At 44.0% G+C, this 19,267-nt stretch overlaps 1 protein-coding gene across 1 annotated transcript; it reads right to left on the bottom strand.

The window, feature by feature from the left end:
• Positions 1-4,268: 4,268 nt before the first annotated feature.
• LOC136543604 (uncharacterized) lies at positions 4,269-4,808 on the bottom strand. Its single transcript, XM_066535999.1, has one exon. It carries the CDS (start codon positions 4,806-4,808, stop codon positions 4,269-4,271), a length of 540 nt encoding a protein of 179 aa, XP_066392096.1.
• Positions 4,809-19,267: the final 14,459 nt, after the last annotated feature.

Here is a 19,267-nt window from a genome sequence, read left to right as displayed (position 1 = left end):
AATGAATTCACGTACCCATTCTTGTTTGTATCCGGCGAGGCTGTGGCTGCCTTGATGGTGTGCTGGACCTTGCATTTGTAAACGATGGTCCCGGATATCCCTGTGCATCTTGAGATACTCCTCCATGAACCACCTCTCCACCATTATCGCCCAGCACTCAGGATATGCTTGGCACCACCAGGGAATCATCTACACATCATCAAGTATTGGACATATAAGAAGATCAAATTCAACCAACTTAATCTCAAAACGAATCAATATTGATGTTCTTCTTTTACCTCAAGGTACTGCTTCCGGGTCAGCTGCATCTCTCTTGCGTATTTCTTGGTTTTCCTCTCTCCAAGCTTCGACCCGTAGTAGGTTACGATGGCCTGGATGCGCACCTCATGATGCATGTCGGTGATGAGTTTTTTACAGGCTTTGGTAGTCACCTGCTCCGCCCTGGCCTCAAATTCCTCCTCGCATTTGTAATAAGTCTTCATACAAAAGCGATATATCCATTCATTATTTCAAGAAAAGTCCAATAAATGCGACGTATTGAGCAATGTTGTGCGAGGAAGACTTACCCAAAACTCTGCCTTCACCCGCGCCGCCTTGTTGGGGTACTCCGCATCGAGGGCGATGGCGTAGTGGTCAAACGAGTAGGCCAGCTTCGTCTTCGATGCGTACATGACAATGCCGGAGAAGTGTTGCCTGCATAGAAGACCCAGGATGCCGTTGACTAGCCGTGCGCTACCACCCGACACAACCACCTAGTTCCTGCACAAGTGATTAAGAAAAATTATTAGTTTTTTTTCATCATATCATATGAAGTAGTGGTGATAACATTTAAAGTTACTTACTTTTGCCCTTCGGGGCGAATCACTGGGCGTTGGTGAGGATGCGAAACCTGTGGGAGGCTCGCGGGACCTCGCAAGTAGACACTCGAAGAGGAGTCGGAGGAAGCGGAACCCATGCCTGCCGCCTCCCCCTCCTCCTCCTCGTACCACGTGCACTACACTACACTCAGTAACATGACTATCATTTTTTGAATCATTAAATTCCATTAATCGTACCACGTGCAGTTCAAATTTATATTTTTTGAAAAAATTCAAGTAAACGAAATAAAGTAACTAAATATATCAAAAAGCCACAAAAAATCCCCAAATTCTAACGAGGAGTTCCTGGTACTTTAAAAGGGCTGCACAAAAAATTTGGAGGCCAAAAACAAAAAAAAACTTTGCCGAGCGCCGGGGCATAGCCCTCGATAAAGGGGTCTTTGCCGAGTGCCAAGAATAAGGCGCTCGGCAAAGAGGATTTTTGAATTTTTTTTAGAAATTTCCTCTTTGCCGAGTGCCTTCACAGGGGCACTCGGCAAAGACATTTCAAAAAAAAAAATTAAATATTTGCCGAGCATCGTGTCAGGGGCACTCGGCAAAGTATTTTCCAAAAAAAATCTTTGCCGAGTGCCTAACAGCAGGCACTCGACAAATAAGGACGTGGCCGAACACCATTACGTGGGGCAGCCTATGTCGAGTGCCGCGCTTTTGCCAAGAGCCTGGCACTCGACAAATAAGTCCTTTGCCGAGTGCCCGGCACTCGGCAAAGAACTCTTTGTTGAGTGCAATTCTTTGCCGAGTGCGGCACTCGGCAAAGAAGGTCTTTGCCAAGTGTCCGATTTTTTACACTCGGCAAAGACCCTGTTTCCAGTAGTGAGAACTTCGAAAAAGTAGTAGACCTTGAACATTCCTGTTTGTTGTGATTGTTGATAGAAGAAGCTGAGCCAGCTACCCAGGTGGCACACAAGGCTACCTCCGTGGATGCAAATCCGGATGTAGTGGCTCAGATCAAGAGTCAATTGCTGGTGACGCCAGAGCTCGGAGACGATAGTGTGTCATTTGGGGGCACGCTCTCTCTTACTTCAAGGAAGCTATGTGGCCTCCGTAAGAAGGTCACCGAGACGTATGTGAGAATAACCGTGTAGATTTGTACTCTGATCTCTTGGCAATAGTAACCCCTCTCAATGAATTAGATCATCAAGCAAGGAAAAGATGCCGTCGCGCCCCGTGGCAAACCCGGCGTCGCCGAGGGAAGCGCGGACGGGTGACCTTGAGGTGGATCCACCGCCGACGGGGAACCCAGAGCTGACGCCGAGTAGACCCACTGCCGAGGCCACCCCGAACGTCATGAATCAGACTAGCACAACTGCTACCGGGGTGCTGGCTACTCAGGCGGATCAGGCGAGTAGTACTCGGCAGTCGGCAGCCCTTGGAGTCGTATGCTCCTAACCTGGCTCGAGCCAGGGAAGCGTGGAGCGCAGCTACCGAGAAAGCTGCTGAGTTTGATTCCATCTTCAAGGTAAATTGCAATCCTTTTAGTGTTCCAGCTCTATGTTTAGCCACTGAATGCTGTCTAATGTTGCACGAGTAGCTTGTTGTGCAGGAGTTGGAAGTGAAGACGTCCCAGCAGGCCCAGCTGATACATGCCGACTTGTCCGCCGAAGTTGCCCGCTTGAAGCAACAGCGCTCTGAGGAGTTGGCCGCTGCGGAGCGACGCCGGACTGAGTCAGTCCGAGCCTTGCAGGATCAGCTAGACGAAATGAGCAAGACACTGGAGGAGATCCGAACGTAATGGGATCTAACTCTGACTGATTTGAAGGCTTCTCAGGATGGCCAAAAGAAGGCCAAGGAGGCGTATGAAGCCAAGAGCCAAACGCTGGTGAAGAAACTGAAAGATACTCCTCTTCATATCAGCCTTGAGCTAAATAGTTATGATTTGTGAAAATCTTTAACTGTACCCGTGCCTGTGCCTTGTAGATGCTGAAACTCTGGCAGAGCAGCATCGCAACAAGGCGGAAGAGTACCTTCAAGCTTTCAATCTCAAAGACAGAGAAATCCAAGATGTAGGAGGAGCGCGAGCCGTCTTGTCGAAGAGTAAGTAAATCCGCCTTGGTGCTCACAGAGATCTTCTGCAGGCTATGAAGACTACTCAAGAGGTCGTGACTAGAGCAAAAGATTTTAATCATAAATGACAAGCTCTTCGCACAGCAGTGCTTTCAGTTCTTCAATTCTGGAAGGAGGATGGTGATGAAACCCAGCCAATGGTGGACCTAGTCAAGAAGATCCCAGAGCGAGCCAATGCATATGCAAGGTCATCAGCGAAAGATGCGGTCCTGCATGCTCTTGTTGCTGCCCAGCTGATGATCCCTGGAGTAGACTTGACGCCTCTCGGTGAGTTCCATTCTTTGGAATTTTCCACAGAAGTACTGGCCGAAGCCAGACAAGCCATCGAGGAGATAGCCAAGCGCTTTATGTATCAGCTTGACTTGAGCAACGACTAGATTTGTAAGGTGTTGGACCTGTGTAAGATAAGGAAGGTAGTCATGATAACCAGCTAGATGCTGGTGTTAGACTGTAGCAGGTTCCAGATACAATGAACTCTGTGATAAGCCCAGTCCCTTTCTAGGTCTGGCTTGTTTGGGTAACTTTTATTTATAAAAAGTTGTTTTAGACTTGTTAATCTGTACATAAGATTGTAGTCTACATGACTTAAACTTTTTATGTCCTGATTTACCCTTAAGAAGGTGTATAAGACAAGTTAGTCGAGTAAAAAGGTAGTCAACACAGTCATTATGATGAGTATCATGTTAGACCCTTCCGTCGGACTTAAGTGCGCGTAATACCACTTGTATCAAGGGGTCTTTTTAGCGATTGTTCACTATGAGGGACCCGCACCAGAGTGAACGAATCAGGTGTCTTGCTTCCGAGAATCACCCTACCCAGGACGACATGTGATAGTAACACTAAATGTCGATAATTGGCACACACCGGCCATAGAAATGTAAGCTATCCGTGTAGGTGGCGTATCTCCTAGGAAAAGGCAATATAGCCCAATACTCGGTATATGCAGAGTAAAACTGTGTTTCAAGTGACGTCATCATACTTAGAGATGCGTAACCGTGTGAGTAGTCGGCTGTATCTCGTATATGACATGAAAAAGGCTAAATAAAGGTGTAAGCAACCACTAGGTTGTGTACCTTGCAGAAGAGTAAAAAACAGATTTATCTAACATTGATTTTGTATTAATAACGAAGAATCTTAAGTACATAGGCTAGAAAACTAAAATTACTAAAAAACTACTTAAAACTACTAAGCATAAAATCTTCGTAGATGGTCGATGTTCCAAGAGTTAGACACGGGATCGCCGTCCTCTGTTATTAACTCGAAGGAGCCTGGCCGAGTAACGTTGGAGACGATGAAAGGACCTTCCCTGGGACCGAGCAATTTGTGTTATTCTATAGTATTCTGGATACGTTTAAGGACTAGATCTTCGACTTGAAAAGTGCGGGGGCGCACGTTCTTGTCATAGTGACGACGCAAGCCCTGCAGGTATCTGGCAGACTGGAAGAGTGCGTTCAGCTTCACTTCTTCAGCACTATCGATTTCTAGCCGCCGAGTGTTATCTGCTTCGTCCTCGTCGTACTGCTCGAACCTTGGAGAGTTCCATATTAAGTCTGCCGCTAAGATGGCTTCTGACCCATAAACCAGGAAGAAGGGTGAGTACCCTGTCGCTCTACTCTGTTGAGTGCGTAGTCCCCGAACAACCTTGGGCAACTCATAAATCCACTTGCCACCATAGTACTTGAGCTCGTCATACAGCCTAGCCTTTAATCCGGCTAGCAATAGCCTGTTAGCCCATTCAACTTGACCGTTTTCCTGAGGGTGAGCAATGGAGGCATAGTCAATGCTGATGTCGCAGTCTTGCGCCCAACTTCTGCACTCGATAGCCGTGAAGGGTGAACCGAGATCAGTGATAATCCAATTGGGCATGCCGAATTGGTACATGATGTCTTGCATGAACTCTACTACCTTGGTGGAGTTGAACTTGATGAGTGGCTAGTACTCGATCCACTTAGTAAACTTGTCGATAGCCACATAGATGTACTCAAAGCCACCCGGAGCGCGTTTGAGTGGTCCAACCATGTTGAGTCCCCAACATGAGAAGGGCCATGATGGAGGTATGCAGATGAGATTGTGAGCTAGAACGTGGGCTTGCTTGGCAAAAAACTGGCAACCCTTGCATTGTCGCACCAACCCTTCCGCATCTTTAAGTGTTGTAGGCCAATAGTACCTAGATCAAAAAGCTTTACCGACTAAAGTCCTAGAGGTTGTGTGATTGCCGCAACTCTCAGAGTGGATTTCTTCTAGGATCTACTGTCCTTCTTCAGGTCTAATGCATTTGAGGAGAACACCAGAGGATGCGCCACGTCGATAGAGCCTGTCCCCGACTAAGACATAGTTCTTGCTTCTGCGTGTGATCTGCTCTACTTCTACCTTGTCATCAGGCAGCTTGTGGTCCTGTATGTAGTCGATAAACACTTGTGTCCACGCTGGGTTGATAACTAGGACTTGAGCGTCGAGCATCGGGGTATCAGTTGGCGTGGAAGCCTCCTGCTTGATTGAAGGGATGTCGAGTTCCTGAACAAACACACCAGCCAATACATGTGCTCTGTCTGATCCCAACTTAGCCAAGACATCGGCTGTCACATTGAGATCTTGCACAACGTGGTGGATTTCTAGGCCTTGAAAGTGCTTCTAAAGTTTGTGGACTTCTACTAACCGTCCATGGTTTCCTTGGTGCAATCCCAATCTTTGTTTACTTGATTGATGACTATCAAAGAGTCGCCACAAATGAGTAGTCACTTAATGCCAATTGAAATTGCCACTCGGAGGCCATGAAGGAGCGCCTCGTACTCGGCTTCATTGTTGGTAGCAGGCAAAAGAATTTGTAAGACATACTTAAGCTGCTTTCCATCAGGAGAGATGAAGAGAACACCAGTGCCTGCACCTCCAAGTTTCAAAGAGCCATCAAAGTACATCTTCCAATGATCTAGGATGACTGTCGGGGTAGGTTGCTAGATTTCCATCCGCTTGGCTATAAAATCAGCTAAGACCTGAGATTTGATAGCCTTATGAGGGACAAATTCGATGTTGAGTGCTCCAAGTTCAACTGTCCACTTGGATATGCACCCTGTTGCATCATGGTTGCGTAAGATGTCACCGAGTGGGAAGTCGGATACCATTGTGACCTTGTGCTCATCAAAGTAGTGGAGCTTGCATGAAGTGATCAAGAAGCCATAAAGGAGCTTTTGCACATGTGGGTACCTGGCCTTGGAGTCTGACAACACTTTGCTAATGTAGTAGATAGGTCATTGTACCTTATATGTGTGTCCTTCTTCGGCCCATTCCACAACTATTATCGTGTTGACTACCATAGTAGTGGCTGTAATGTAGAGTAACAGTGGTTCTTGCTTGTCGGGTGGGGTGAGTATCGGAGACATGGATAGATACTGCTTGAGCTATTGGAAGGCTTCATCTGCTTCTGCCATCCACTCAAACTTGCCTGATTTCTTCAACAACTTCAAGAAAGGCAAACCTTTGTCCCCGAGTCATGAGATAAATCAATTGAGGGCGGCCATGCACCTTGTCAACTTCTAAACATCTTTGATGTGGTGGGGACGAGTCATCTAGGTAATTGCTTGAATTTGCTTAGTGCTAGCTTCAATACCTCGATGGCTCACAAGAAAACCCAGCAGCTGTCCGGATGGAACTCCAAAGACACACTTGGTTGGGTTAAGCTTCCACTTGTATTCTCATAGATTATCAATAGTTTCCTTCAAATCAGCGATCAAAGTAGAGGGATCCTTGGTCTTGATGACTACATCATCAACGTAGGCTTCAACATTACGACTGATCTATTCACTTAGGCATGCTTGGATAGCCCGTTGATAGGTAGCACTAGCATTCTTTAACCCAAACAACATAGTCGTGTAGTAGGAGGTGCCAAACGGAGTAATAAAGGATGTCTTGCTTTGATCTTGTTTCCAAAGGGCAATCTGGTGATAGCCCGAGTAATAATCAAGAAAAGATAAAAGAGGCCGTAGAGTCTACAATCTGGTCAATGTGAGGCAAGCCAAAGGGGTCCTTTGGGCAATGCTTGTTGAGATCTCTGTAGTTGATACACATGCGCCACTCGATCGAGTTCTTCTTTTGTACGAGTACTGGGTTGGCCAGCCAATCAGGGTGTAGAATTTCCCTGATGAACCCGGCTACCAACAACTTAGTGATTTCCTTCTTGATTGCTAACTTTTTGCCTGGTGAAAGCCATCGCAAGCGTTGTTTAACTGGCTTTGAGCCAGGATTCAATTCCAATTTGTGCTCAGCCAATTCTCTCGGGACACCAGGCAAGTCAGTCGGCTTCCAAGTGAAGATATTTTTGTTGTCCCTTAGAAAGTTGATGAGCGTGATTTCCTATTCTTTTGGAAGATGGTCACTAATAAGTGCCATCTTGGTAGGATCTCCGATACCCAAGTCAATCTTGATGATGTCTGAATCAAAGGGAGGTGCGATGATACTCGCCTTCTTAGTCAGAATCTCCATATCTTCGGGCTTAGTCTCTTGTGCAAGGTTAGCAATCTGTTGTGTCTTGAAGGCAAGTTACGCCTTGGCTGCAATCTGGACGGCTTCCGTGTCATAGTCATATGAGCTCTTTAAGTCGCCTCGGAAGGAGAGTATGCCATTAGGACCTAGCATCTTGAGCAAGAGGTACGGATAATGGGGAACGGCCATGAATTTGGCCAGAGCAGGTCATTTGAAGATAGCATGGTAAGATGATTCAAAATCAGCCACGTCGAAATTGATGAACTCCATTTAGAAATTATTTGGGGTGCCAAACGTGATCGGGAGCATGATCTGTCCGAGTAGCATAGCTGCTTTGATGGGTACTATCACGTAGAAAGGGATGTCTATCGGAGTAAGTAGGCTGGTGAAGTCCAGGCCAATCTTCTTCAATGTGTCTGCAAATATGATGTTCAATCCTACGCCGCCATCAATCAGGACCTTGGGGACTGTCATGCCAGTGATTGTTAGACCTAGGATGAGTGGGTAGTGGCCAGCCTTAGACATGCTAGTCCATTGATCTTTTTCTAGAAAATTGGATCAGGCACTCAGACCAATTGAGGTACTTGGGTGTGGCGGGTTCCCCTACCAAGATGTCCCAAAGAGCCAACTTCCTCGAACGCTTGTCTGACAAAGATGGGACTCCTACAAAGATTACTGCAATGGCACTTTGGGCTATTGAAAGCCTAGATCGGCGTTCCCATCTTCATCCTTGTTGTCATAATCTTTACCCTTGCCCTTGTTGGTCTTTGCATAGAACCCTAGCTCCTAAAGTTGTCTACACTCGGCCGCCGTGTGCTTGGCGTTCTTGTGGAAAGGGCAGGGTAGATTCTTGAGATCTTCAAACCTCTTGTTCTTGTAGACTTCTTGGGTCTATCCATGGAGGCAAGGGTGTTATAAGGTCCTCATTTCTTGTTGGACTGCCCACCCTGATTGCACCTAGGGTCATAGTTTCTGTTGTCCTGCTGATTATGTGTCAGGAATTGCTCCCGTGTTCGCTCCTCAGATGCAATCATCTTTTGGACGGTATGCTTGAAGTCCTCAGCTGTCTCTGGGTTACTGTCGTAGAACTTTTCAAACTACCATTTGTACCTGATCCCATTGGAAAAGTGTTCAATCACCTCCCTGTCTGTGATATCATAGACCTAGGCTCATAACTCTGCAAAGCGATGGCAATATTCTTGGAAAGTTTCATCTCATTTTGAGTGCTTGGTTCGAGTGCTTGGGTGGGTGAGAACACCACAAAAGTTTTCGTAGAACTTGTGCTGGAGTTGTTCCCATGTATCGATTGAGTTGGGATGTAACTTGTCCAACTAGGAGAGTGGCACAATCTTGAGTGCCATGGGAAAATATAGAACCTTGATATCATCATCGCCACTAGCCAACTCGATGGACTAAGTGTAGATACGCAACCATTGATTGGGCTCTGTCTTCCCGTCGTACTAGGGATGGTTAGATGGCTTGAACTTGTAGGGAAGCTAGATAGGAAGGAGTCTATCCAAGAAACATGGAAATCTATCAGGAGAGATGCCTACTTCCCTATACTCAAACTTGCCTCTACCTTCCCTGTTGTTGTAATAATGTCCCTGATGATGGTAAGCTGACTGTGTGGCACCCTGATTCCTGTTCTGATTACCCTGCGGCCATAGACGTGAAAGGGCTGGTACTCAGTGCACAGCCCCTTGCCAAGAATTGATAGGGAGGTGCTGATCTGGCCCTCGAGAACGGTTAGCGGTGGAGGCCCCCTTTGCTGCTTGCATCTGTAGGGCAGTGGATTCTAGGATGACCTTGAGGCACCGTTGATCATCAGTTGGGTTCTCTATAGCGGCTAGCTCATTTGCTACAGCGTAGACGTTGGCGTAGGGTGTGCTCAAAACCCTATGACTAGCAACTTCCATAAAGTCAACGTCGAGGTTACATGATGCTAAAGCCCTCTATTGTCATGTTCTTGGTGTTGCCGATTCCTTTCTTGGTCCTGATAGTGTTGTTCGGCCTCGGCTTCTGTAGGTAAGCGCAGTTGTTCAACTTTGTGATAGGTCGACTGATATCGGTCCCACTCTTCCTTGTGATGTTGGGCTCCATTATGATGGGCCTATCATGCTTTATTCTTCTTCTCCCTAGCTGTCTTCTGCTCATTAGTCTCTCCGTTAGGTGCTGGAGCATTCGAGGAGATGTTAGACAAAGTCTCCTCTCCATCTTGAATATCTAGAGCCTATGGCATAGGGATATGGTGACCAGCCATGAAGACTTCCCTGGAGTGTCTTGGTGCCGAGTGAGTTCCAGACTCTGCAGTTGTCACGCTGTCTAAGATCTTTGTGGAGCCGCGATTGTCATTGGATGGAAGAGTGCTACCGTCCTAATAGGGTAGGATTTCTACCATGCCAACTAGGCGAGAGGAATCTGTAGATGAAGTTCTAGGTCGGGCACCCAGCCAGTGAACGATGCCTCCTTTGGGTGTGATGGTCAGAACCAAACCCTTCTGGGCACCCATCAATGGGATCTCTTGCTCTCGTTGTGTGAGGTAGCTGATTGTATCTTGATAGATTGAAGCTAAATTCTTGAGTCTGAGTGGAAAATGACTTGGGTCTTCAACTTGGGCTTGTGATGGGATCACCAACCCAGACAGATCGCTCATGTCCGAGTGGGATTCTTTGTCTTCCACGGCATTCTGAGTCCAAGTTGGATCAGAAATCGAAAGTCATGAAAATTTATCGGCGAGAAGATTCGGCGTGGCTGTTGAAGCAGCTAGAGAAGTTTGATGAGCCAGGATCTCCATAAGGTGACTCTAGAGCTGGCCGTGGTCATCCACCATGCAGATCCAAGAGCCAAAGACAAAAGTGGATCCCACAGCGAAAATCATGTTGTCGAGGTCCGTCGAGCTCTCGATTGTGAAGTCACCGAAAGCCCTTACCTGGCACACCAGCTGTCGGTGTTTGATGATTGGCAACTCATCATGGGGTTACCCGAGACAATGGTTGGTGGGCTTCGACATACGTGGAACCTGGCAGTGAATATAAAGAGACGAACGATTTATACTGGTTTGGACCCTCATGATCGAGTAATAGCCTTTACGTCCAGTCGGCGTGTTGCCTTTTACGTTGGATTGATTGGTATGATTGTGTGTAAAAGGGGGTACACTGTACCTCTCTTTATATAGGGGAGAGGGTAAGGGTACGTATCTAGTCCTAGCCAGTTACAATAGAAGAGTCATAATCCTATTATAGAATCTAGCTTTCTTAGTAAGCTGACTAAGTTGATCTTGAATAAGTCCATGCCACCTTGTATCGAGTCCTTCAGCAAACCATGGGCCAGCCCAGGGCCCATCCGAGTAGTAAACCCTATGGGGAACCCCTAGGATCCTAGTCCATCACGTTGGAGTCTATACAGACTTTTGTCCTAGCAACACTGATCTTAGCTAGAGATCTCACAACTTCACATATATGTTACAACTGATTGAAAACCATGGATTCTCAATTATCTACTCAGCACTGAGGCCCAATTGTGTGCTTGGTTACACACAGATCTAATCAAGAAATGGCCGCCTATTGACTGCGCGGCAATGCCGCGCAGAGGTTTCTAGTGATCTAGAACCACTATCTGGTCATAAATTGGTTGTACAAATGGATCTAACCTAAGAGTACAAAATATTTCAGTGTTTGTAATAGTGCTCCCAACAACCATTTGTTGGCAGCTTAGCCTGTGGATTATATGTTGCTTGTCAAGACATTGACAATGCCATTAGATATCAATAGACCAAGGTTAGTTGCTAACTGCATAGACTATTCTTAAAACCTATTTCATTATTGTATGATGGAATTTTGGCATGTTGTAATATTACATAGCAATTTAGCACGAGTCAAATGAGTCCCATAAAACAATTTGACAATAGCATGATCACTATGCCAGATTCGCACTGTAGGAACAGGGGCATTTTTACTGTAGGGGCGGCTGGGGTTGGGGGCGCCCCTACAGTGGGGGTCCTCGGGCCCCAGCAGCCTAGCCGCCCCTACAGATGGCACTGTAGGGGCGGCTGGTAACCTGAGCCGCCCCTATAGTTGGGGCTTATCTGTAGGGGCGGCTCAATCACCAGCCGCCCCTGTAGAGCCCATTTGTAGGGGCGGCTGAATCACCAGCCGCCCCTACTGATGGCGCACGAATAAATAGCAGTCACCCCTTCTTCCACCTCGGGACACACTCTTTAAAAAAAGGTTGGGAGGCCTTGGGCTCCTCCTAAAAATTGCTCTACTAAGGGGGGAGGTTTTGATCTCAAATCTTTTGGTGGAGAGGCTCTAAAAGGTAAGGAAATACTTCTCCAACTCTTTATTTGAAGTTTAATTCGTTGGTTAGTGAGTAATTTGATTTTTGGTTTTCTCTCTCTTCCATAGAGCTTGAGCTAGTTATAAGTGAAATTGGATCCTAATTTTCACTATACTAGGGTAAATTAGGTAGGGAAGTAATATTACACCCTTTGTTAGTACATCTTTGTTGATTTTAGTGTAGTATTAGTGAAGTTTGGTGCATGTGTCATGAAACCCTACATCTAGATCTAGATCTAGGATTTTTTTTCTTTTTCAATTTTTTCTTTATGTGACTAGGGTTTGCATATAGGTGAATGTGTAAGATTTTAATTGTTGCTAATGTGTAAAATATCCTCTACCATGGCTACTAATTATCACTTAACATTTATTTTGATTCCTTTCTATAATGTGTGTTTTTAATTAGTTATGGATAAATAGGCCATTAATTAATTATCCTCTACCATGAAATTGGAATGGAGTTTGCATGAAAGGTAGTGGATGAAATATTAAATGTTGCTAATTGTTTTCTTTGAAATTGTTTATTTGAACCAATTAATTTATATTTTAAAATATTTATTCATTAATAGTCAATTAATTAACTATCCTCTACTACCATGGTGCGTGTCTCAGGTATATACAATTATTCTCTAGTAATATTCTTTCTTTGGTTGTTTTGTTTCTATAAGATGGACTACAGGAACTCTTGGATGTATGGTTCATTAAGACACGATGTTCTTTTTCGTGATGAGGTGGACAAATTCATCAAAGCCGCAGAGAAGCATGTAGTGACGTTGAAAGAGAATAGTGACATGATTATTTGTCCCTGCAAAGATTGCAAGAACCTTATTGCATTTCGAGATGTGAGTACCATCAAAGAACATCTGATTAGGAGAGGATTTGTTCCGGACTACACAGTGTGGATTCATCGTGGTGAAACAGTGGTTGTTGATGACAGCGACGATGATCTAGCTGATGAAGCTGAAACCCAAGCATACTTGTCCCGATTCACAGACGATCTTGAGCAACAAATGGATCGTGACTATGGCACTCAACAAGGTAGTGGCTTTGGCAATCAACAAGGTGGTGGCTTTGGCAATGAACAAGGTGGTGATGATGCTGGTGGTGCCAGCAATGATGGCGAAGCACGTGAGGGGGATGTAGATGACGGTGACAACTTGGACGAAATGCTTGAGGCCTTTGGACCAGAAATATTAGAAAAGAGCAAGAGAGGTCTAGAAAATCTTGAGAGGGTGACAAAAGCATCGAAAAAGACTGTGTATGATGCTGAGAAGGGCTGTCCGACATACTTCACACTGCTATGTTTTGTGCTTGAGCTACTCATCCTGAAGGCTAAGTACGGCTGGTCGGACTGCAGCTTTGATGATCTGTTGTGCCTCATGTCACGGTTGCTCCCATGGCTGAACACAGTTCCCACCAACACATACCAAGCGAAGAAGGTTATAAGTCCACTCACATTGGGGGTTGAAAAAATCCATGCATGCCCCAACCACTGTATCCTTTTTCGGCGTGGCACATCGTTCGAGACTTTAGATACATGTCCTAGATGTGGGGCTAGTCGGTACAAGAACAATGACCTTCAAAGTGGGGTGGAAGCCTCCATAGGAAAGAGGAAGATGGGTGGGAAGAAGGTGGTGCAAGAATCTCAGCCCCCAGAGGAAACTCCATTAGGCAATGATGCAAATAAGAGAAGAATTTCTGCCCTGGTTATGTGGTACTTGCCAATGACCGACCGCTTGAGGCGTATGTTCCTAAACCCTAAGGAAGCCGCACTGATGACATGGTGGGATGATGAGCGCAAGGTGGATGATGATACGATCACACACCCGGCCGATTGTAGCCAGTGGCAAGCGTTCGATGCCAAGTACAAAGCAGAATTCAGTGATGACCCACGAAATGTACGGTTCAGCTTGATCACCGATGGAATGAATCCCTTCAATGAGAGGATGACCGACCATAGCACATGGCCAGTCATCTTGACCATGTACAACCTCCCAACGTATCTGTGTCAGAAGAGGAAGTACCTTCTCCTCACCATTCTTATCTCTGGCCCCAAACAACCAGGCATTGATATAGACGTGTTCTTGGAGCCACTGATGCAAGAAATGGAGAGGCTATGGAGGTATGGGGAGCCGATGTACGATGTGTTCTGGTGGGAGGACTTCATATGCAAAGCAATAATATTTGTTACTACCAATGATTATCCCACGCTGTTTGCCCTGTCTGGATAGTTCAAAGGCAAGACTAGATGCTTAGTCTATTTGGATGGTACTAAATGGGTGTTCCTAGATGGATCTAGGAAGATAGTTTACATAAGGAACCGGCGCTTCTTAAAGACAGGTCACAAGTATCGCGGCAAATTATACCTAAGATACTATGGCAACATCCCGGAGGATGAACCCCCTCTAGAGAGACGTCGTAATGTAGAACATGTGTTCAGAATGGTCCAAAACATACACGTCGTCTATGGAAAGAAGAATCTGGATGGAACGATCAGAGATAGAAGCACACCTCCCATCGAAGGCGTACCATTCAAGAAGCAATCGATCTTCTTTTAGTACCTACCTTATTGGCAAGACTTGGAGGTCCCCCATGCCATTGATGTGATGCACGTGCAGATGAATGTCTTTGAGAGTCTCATGGCTACCTTGATGGACACGGGCAAGTCAAAGGATGGTCTCAGATCACGGAAAGACATGGTGTAGCTGAACGTGATGCAGGAGCTTTGGCCGATACAGCAAGATAATGGCAAGTACAGTCTTCCCGTGGCTAGCTTTAACCTAACCCTAGAGGAGAGGAGAGCTATATGCAATTTCCTTAGGGGGGTTAGAGTGCCGACTGGGTTTTTGGCAAACCCGAAGAAGCTAGTGTCGATGAAGGACCTATCATTAACATACTACAAGGCTCATGATTGTCATGTGATGCTGACAGTGTTCCTACCAATTACAATCAGGGCTATAAAGCTAGAGTTCCTAAAGATGGCCATCACCCGCATGTGCTACTTCTTTTCGAAGATCTCACAGAACATGATTTGCAGGCAAGAGCTGAGTGACCTACATGAATTCATGGTGGAGACTTAGAACCAGCTAGAGATGTGTTTACCTCCTGCTTTTTTGATATAATGGTACATCTCATGATTCACCTGGTTCATCAGATCGAGGCGCTGGGCCCTAGCTTCTTGCATGAGATGTGGTCCTACGAGCGGTTCATGTCGGTTGTAAGTCGATACGTGCATAACCGAACACACCCAGAGGGCTCCATGATAGAGGGTTACAATTTCGAAGAAGTTGTCAAGTGTTGCCAAGAGTGGCTAAAAGTACAGAAAGGGATTGGTAATCCTAATTCTTGTCACAAGGGAAGACTAGATGGGAAGGGCACAAGTGGTAGGAAAGTGTTCCTCGACAGTGATTATAGAGAGGTGAGTCGGGTGCATTACAGTGTCTTGCAGAGTATGGCAGTGATGCAACCATACATTGATGAACACATGACTATCATTATGGCCGAGAGGAATGGCCGTTCAGATGATTGGGTCATGATACAGCATAAGCAACGCCTGACATCATGGTTGAAAGACCAGAACATACAGCCTGGAGAAACCATAGATACTATTACCATCAGTCGGTTGGCGATCGGGCCATCGAAACAGGTGACGTCTTGGAATGCTTATGACATCAATGGGTACACATACTATACCGACACAAAGGACAGGAAATCTGTGAATCAGAACAGCGGCGTCCGAATAGAGCTCTCGATGGAGTGGGGCGAAAGGTCCTGTACTTTGGCATAATTGAAGATATATGGGAACTTGACTATGGAAGGGATATAAAGGTGGCCCTATTTTGTTGCCGCTGGATCAAGCAACATCAATTCAATGAGATCGGATAGAGAGTCATCGACCTCTAGAATGTAGGCTACCAGGATGACCCTTGGGTGCTCGCTGAACGTGTCGCGCAAGTCTTCTATATGCCCGACCCGCAAAGTAACCTCCCCCCAAAGTAGAAGACAAAGCACATGGTGGCCTTCGGGAAACAACATATCATCAGAGTTGATGGCGTGGATGATGATGAAGCTTATAATAAGTGTGATGAGATGCCACTATTTATATACTTTTGTAAGAAGATCGAGGCTGTGGAAAAGAACCTGCCCAAAGATGTATTGCCATGGGAACGAAAAGGTGTCAAGGGGAAAGTTGTCACGGTGTGAACAATGTGTACTAAGAATTTATCAAATTATGAAATTACCAAAATAAAAGTTGTAGATCTCCATGAGTTATTCAACTTTGGTATTCATTACTTTTTCAGTTGAAATGATTTGGGGTCCAAATTATGGTTTCAACATGTCTTTTTTCAAATTTCAAAATTTGAAAGGTTCAAATTTAGTCAAATGACAAGATAACCAAAATAAAACTTGTAGATCTTGATGAGTTGAACAACTTTTGTATTCATCACTTTTACTGTTGAAATCATTTAGGGTTTCAAAATTTGGTTTAAACTTATCAAATTTCACATTTTAAAATGTGTAAAACATTGTCACATCCAAGTTTGATCAAACTTAAATGTTGAAGCATGATTTTAGAAATTTTTAGGAAAAAAACCATCACATTTGGAGTTAGTATGAGGGAGAACAACTAGTTACAAAGTTTACCCACAGATTAAAAAGAGAAATCACACTGTTCTAAATGATCCTTACATGATCATAGTGAACAGTATGATTTCTTTTTTTAATCTGTGGGTCAACTTTGTAACTAGTTTTTCTTCCTCATACTAACTTCAAATCTGATGATTTTTTTCCTAAAATTTTCTAAAATCATTCTCTATCAATTTATTTTGTTGGTTTTGTCAATATATCCATATGAAAAGTTTGAGCAATTTAAATTTTGAATTTCAAAAAATGCAACTTCAGACAAGATTTTGGTACCCCAAATGATTTCAGCTGAAAAAGTGATAAATACCAAAGTTGAATAACTCATCAAGATCTACAACTTTTGTATTGATCATTTCTTCATATGACAAAGTGGTAATGACATTGTTCACAAATGTGACACATCTCTCATAAGGTTTTATAAACTATATGAGATATGTGTAAGATTAGTGAACAATGTGTGCTAAAAATTTGTCAAATGAAGAAATGATCAAAATAAAAGTTGTATATATTCATGAGTTGAACAACTTTGGTATTCATCACTTTTTATGTTGAAATCAATTTGGGTCTCAAATTTTGGTTTGAACTTGTTGTTTTCAAAATTTCAAATTTGAAAGGTTCAAATTTTGTCAAATGACAAGATGACTAAAATAAAAGTTGTAGATATTAATGAGTTGAACAACTTTAGTGTTCACCATTTTTTATGTTGAAATCATTTTGGGTCTAAAATTTTGGTTCGAACTTGTTATTTTTTAAAATTTCAAATTTGAAAGGTTCAAATTTTGTCAAATGATAAGATAACCAAAATAAAAGTTATAGATCTTCATGACCTCTACAACTTTGATGTTTATCAAATTTTCATTTGAGATCATTTGGTGTCTCAAAATTATTTTAGTAGTTTTGATTTTAATTTTTTAAAATTTAAAATTTTTTCCCATTTTTAAAGGTTCAATTTTGCAATTTTAAACTGTTGTAGTTATTTTAGTTATTGTATATGTAAATATATCTATAAAAAATAAATATAAAATTTTGTACTGTATTATTTATTATTTACATGTGAATAATTCATTTTGATTTAGAATTTTGAAAAAAAAAATCAACTGTAGGGGCGGCTTATAACCTCAGTCGCCCCTACAGTGGCTAATTCATATGTAGGGGCGGCTGATAACCTCAGCCGCCCCTACAGTGCTCTGAGGTATATTACCGTCACTGTGGGCGCTAGAAGCTAGAAGTTGGGCGAAATCACATACAGACGCCGTCAGGCTACCGGTGCTCGCCCCACCGCGCCGCTCGCCCGCTCCGCGCCGCCGCCCGCTCTCCCCTTCTCCTCCGACCACCACACCACTCTCTCCTCAGCGCAGCTACGAGGTCTCCCCTGGTGCAGCTACGAGGTCTCCCCCGGCGCGGCCCCATCCACCGCCGTTTCCCAGGCCGCGACGGCGGCTAGGGTTTGAGATCTCGACCTCCTAAGAGCAAGCAACCGCCCCCGTCCCCTCCCTTTTCGATGGTACGCGTGCCTCCTCTCCGATCCCCCGCCTCCCGTCCCGTTCCTTCCCTTCTCTTCCCTAATCAACTGTGAGAATGTCTACATAATCCTTCGTCTGGATGGTCGTGTCAGAAGATCTACAATAGTAATTATTCTCTGTTCTCAGTTTCACTTTGGTACAAAGAAATTTATTACTTGGTTTTGTATATGTAATAGAAGTACTGAAGTAGGGGAATATAATTCCATAGTTCAACCAGACAAAGAGGGTCCAAATGACATTGAATCTAATATGCCATAATAGTAGAAATAATAATAACTGACTATGTACATGTGATATTTGTTATAGGGTATGCCAAACTTGAATGACATATTACAGGAACTGCCACGACTTGAAGATCTGATGACCGAACTTGAACGGTGAAAAAGTTGTGCGTGCAGCTAAAATTTTACCATTACTCTTTTCTCCATTTCATTGTCTTTGCCCTTATCTATTGAAACTGAACCATTGCAGTTCTTGTACAAGATAGTGAAATTCTGCTATTTTGTTTATAGCTAGCTGAAGTTATTCTGTTGTTTGCTAACCGCAATATAGAGGATTGATCTTTTTAGGAAGTAGATTTATGTGTCAGATGAAATAAGAACCAAAATGTTAAGAGCAGAAGGAAGAAAGTACGAAATTTATTGCGACTAGCACTATTCATTTTCAGATGGTTTACAATAATGCACTAAACGAATTTCTTAAGTGATGTTATAAAACATACTGCCATGGCGCATAAAACCACTGTTTTCACAACATGAGTATCCGTGGATCACTATAAGCCTTACAACCTCCTTAACTCTAAAATTGAGTTTTAATAGTTATAATAGCACCTCTCAAACCACATCTGTCATACTAATCTTAATTGGAGTATTTAACCAATGAACTTTAGATAGTTGGGAGATGCTTTGGTTAGACATCTTTTAGTTGAAATGGTGGAAGTGCGGGAACCTTGTCATTTTTTCGTGCAAAGAATTGTCCCTAAAACAAGGCACGTTTGCATGTAATCGAGTGGACATCATTGAACAAAGTGCAGATACTATACGTGTAAATGATCTAAAATGTTTTGAATTGTTAGGGAAAAGTCGAGCTTTTATGTGAAATTTTCAGTTATTTGCTTGGTGCCCTTTTCCCCCAAGTTTTTGTGAGCATAATATCCCGTAAGCTTTAATGTGAGCTAACAAGACATTGCTTCTGGCTTACAGTTTTTTTCCTCTCATTAGAATACAAACAGTTTACTATGATGGACCGTGTGGAAGCGTGGTTGCCTAAGGCTCCATTTCTTATGTACAAATATACCTTCTGATCTTACAAAAAAAAATTAGATTAGAGGATAAAGGTACTGGCCCAG

Source organism: Miscanthus floridulus, chromosome 3 (assembly GCF_019320115.1).
Source record: "Miscanthus floridulus cultivar M001 chromosome 3, ASM1932011v1, whole genome shotgun sequence".
NCBI classification, from domain to species: Eukaryota; Viridiplantae; Streptophyta; class Magnoliopsida; order Poales; family Poaceae; genus Miscanthus; species Miscanthus floridulus.
The sequence above is the reverse complement of the archived record's forward strand: the minus strand, read 5'-3'. Positions and strand labels throughout refer to the sequence as shown.

Coding starts and splice junctions, on each gene's coding strand:
- LOC136543604 (XM_066535999.1), bottom strand. CDS start 4,808: ATGCCCAATTGGATTATCACTGATCTCGGTTCACCCTTCACGGCTATC.